Here is a 2,063-nt window from a genome sequence, read left to right as displayed (position 1 = left end):
TAACGCTGGTCCTCCTGGCTTCGTGAAGCCCTTATAGTTTGTCCTTTTAGTATCATGAAGCTATTAACGCTGGTCCTTCTTGCTTCGTGAAGCCCTTATAGTTTGTCCTTTTAGTATCATGAAGCTATTAACGCTGGTCCTTCTTGCTTCGTGAAGCCCTTATAGTTTGTCCCCTTGGTATCATGAAGCTCTTAACGCTGGTCCTTCTGGCTTCGTGAAGCCCTTATAGTTAGTCCTCTTGTTTTCACCGTTTACTGCACACTTGCTTAAGTTAATGCCTTTTTAATTATCTCATGAAATACTTAATATTAGTCTTAGAAAGTATTCCTACAAACAGAAAACGTTTTATTTACCACTCCTAGGGTAATTCTGCAAACTAGGGTGAGGGGGTGTGGAGTACTACATTACAAACCATTAACTGGAAACTTATTATCTTTTATTTATTTTCGAATTTTATATCAAAACAACAGGGGTTATCTATGCATATCCATGCCTAATTTGGAACTTATAGATTCGAAAAAAAAACAGTCAGTCAACAGAGCCCACCGCCAACTCTTGGGCTAATCCTATTTGACCGAATACCGAAACTCATCCGTTACTCTTATAGTGAAACCACGGCACATCTTATCACATGGGATTGTAAGTCATGAATCCTTGGATTGATAATTCAAGACATTCAAATCTTCTTCATGACTGAAATAGATCTTCTTTTCATGGCACGTTGGGACTTATGCTTAGGGGAAGTTTCGTTTCTTGAGGACTGACTTATGCTTGGGGAAGTATCGTTTCTTGAGGACTGACTTATGCTTGGGGTTAGTATCGTTTCTTGAGGACTGACTTATGCTTGGGGTTGTAAGTCATGAATCCTTGGATTGATAATTCAAGACATTCAAATCTTCTTCATGACTGAAATAGATCTTCGTTTCATAGTATATTAAAGCTACACAAAGGGTTATCTGTGCTCTGCCCACCACGAGTATCGAAACTCCGTTTCTAGCGTTATAAGTCCGCGGACATGCCGCTGTGCCACTGAGGCGGTGGGGTGGAGATAAAAAGTGTCATTTAGAAACTTCCAGGAAAACCCGGAAAGTCAGAAAATAATGATTTATTACATTCACTTCTAGTTTTCGATGATTTCTTATTACACAGTTTCAGTTATTATTATTATTTACAATTTTATAAACCATATATCAAGTTGTTGTTGTTTTTTTAATTAAAAAAAGAACTCTGTGACAAATGATAATTTTGGAAGTTCTTGCTATAGAACCCTATATTCTGTAAAAAAAAAAAAAGAACTGTGATGCAGGTCATGTGATCGTAATATTGAAGTTTAATAAGCTCCTTTACTTACACATTCATGCAACTTCCACCGGGAAGCTGTAGACGCCGATTGCACCTCCCAGAACTGCGCATCACGAGCTCGTAGCGCGTGGCGTCATGAGCCGAGTGACGGCGACGTTGCAAGCCGGCCCGTCGCAGGAAGGAGATGGGTGAACCCCATCGTTTGGGCTGCCGCATTTTGGAATTGTGAGGAGATTCCGCTTGGACTTCGAGCTGTTTGGCCACTATGTATATGTATCTGTACGGTACTATAGTTTTAAGGCATTCTCACCACGCTTGCCTTGTTGCCCTGGAAACACTTCCTATATAACGTACGTATGTACAATATGCATACATTTGGATTGAGCCAGTTTCACTGATATTGCGCGCATGCGTTACATTTAAAATACCAGTCTATTAATAGTTTCTTGAACGATCAGTTTGAGGAATGCATGTAATTCACTAGTAGAATTTTTATAGTTTCATGCGCAGGTGAAAACTACAGGTAACTTTACCGATCTACTGTTAGATTAGCCCGAGAAATTAGTTCGTGTCACGAGAAGTAATGAAAAGGTAAAGAGCGCGGGTGACACGAGAAGTAATGAAAAGGTAAAGCGCGCGGGTGACATGAGAAGTGATGAAAAGGTAAAGAGCGCGGGTGACACGAGAAGTAATGAAAAGGTAAAGCGCGCGGGTGACATGAGAAGTGATGAAAAGCTGAAGCGCGCGAGTGACACGAGAAG

At 40.5% G+C, this 2,063-nt stretch overlaps 1 protein-coding gene across 1 annotated transcript in view; it reads right to left on the bottom strand.

Annotated features, from left to right (window-relative positions):
* LOC106460122 (potassium/sodium hyperpolarization-activated cyclic nucleotide-gated channel 2-like) overlaps positions 1–1,518 on the bottom strand; it is a 79,674-nt gene extending 78,156 nt beyond the window's left edge. Inside the window, exon 1 of the mRNA XM_022386767.1 lies at positions 1,352–1,518. Coding sequence (XP_022242475.1) covers positions 1,352–1,518 — 167 coding nt within the window. The remainder of the gene's footprint in view (positions 1–1,351) is intronic.
* Between the last annotated feature and the right edge of the window lie 545 nt (positions 1,519–2,063).

The sequence above is a fragment of the Limulus polyphemus genome, unplaced genomic scaffold (assembly GCF_000517525.1).
Source record: "Limulus polyphemus unplaced genomic scaffold, Limulus_polyphemus-2.1.2 Scaffold714, whole genome shotgun sequence".
In the NCBI taxonomy this organism is placed as follows: domain Eukaryota; kingdom Metazoa; phylum Arthropoda; class Merostomata; order Xiphosura; family Limulidae; genus Limulus; species Limulus polyphemus.
Note: the sequence above shows the minus strand (reverse complement) of the source record. Positions and strands in the feature narration are given on the sequence as shown.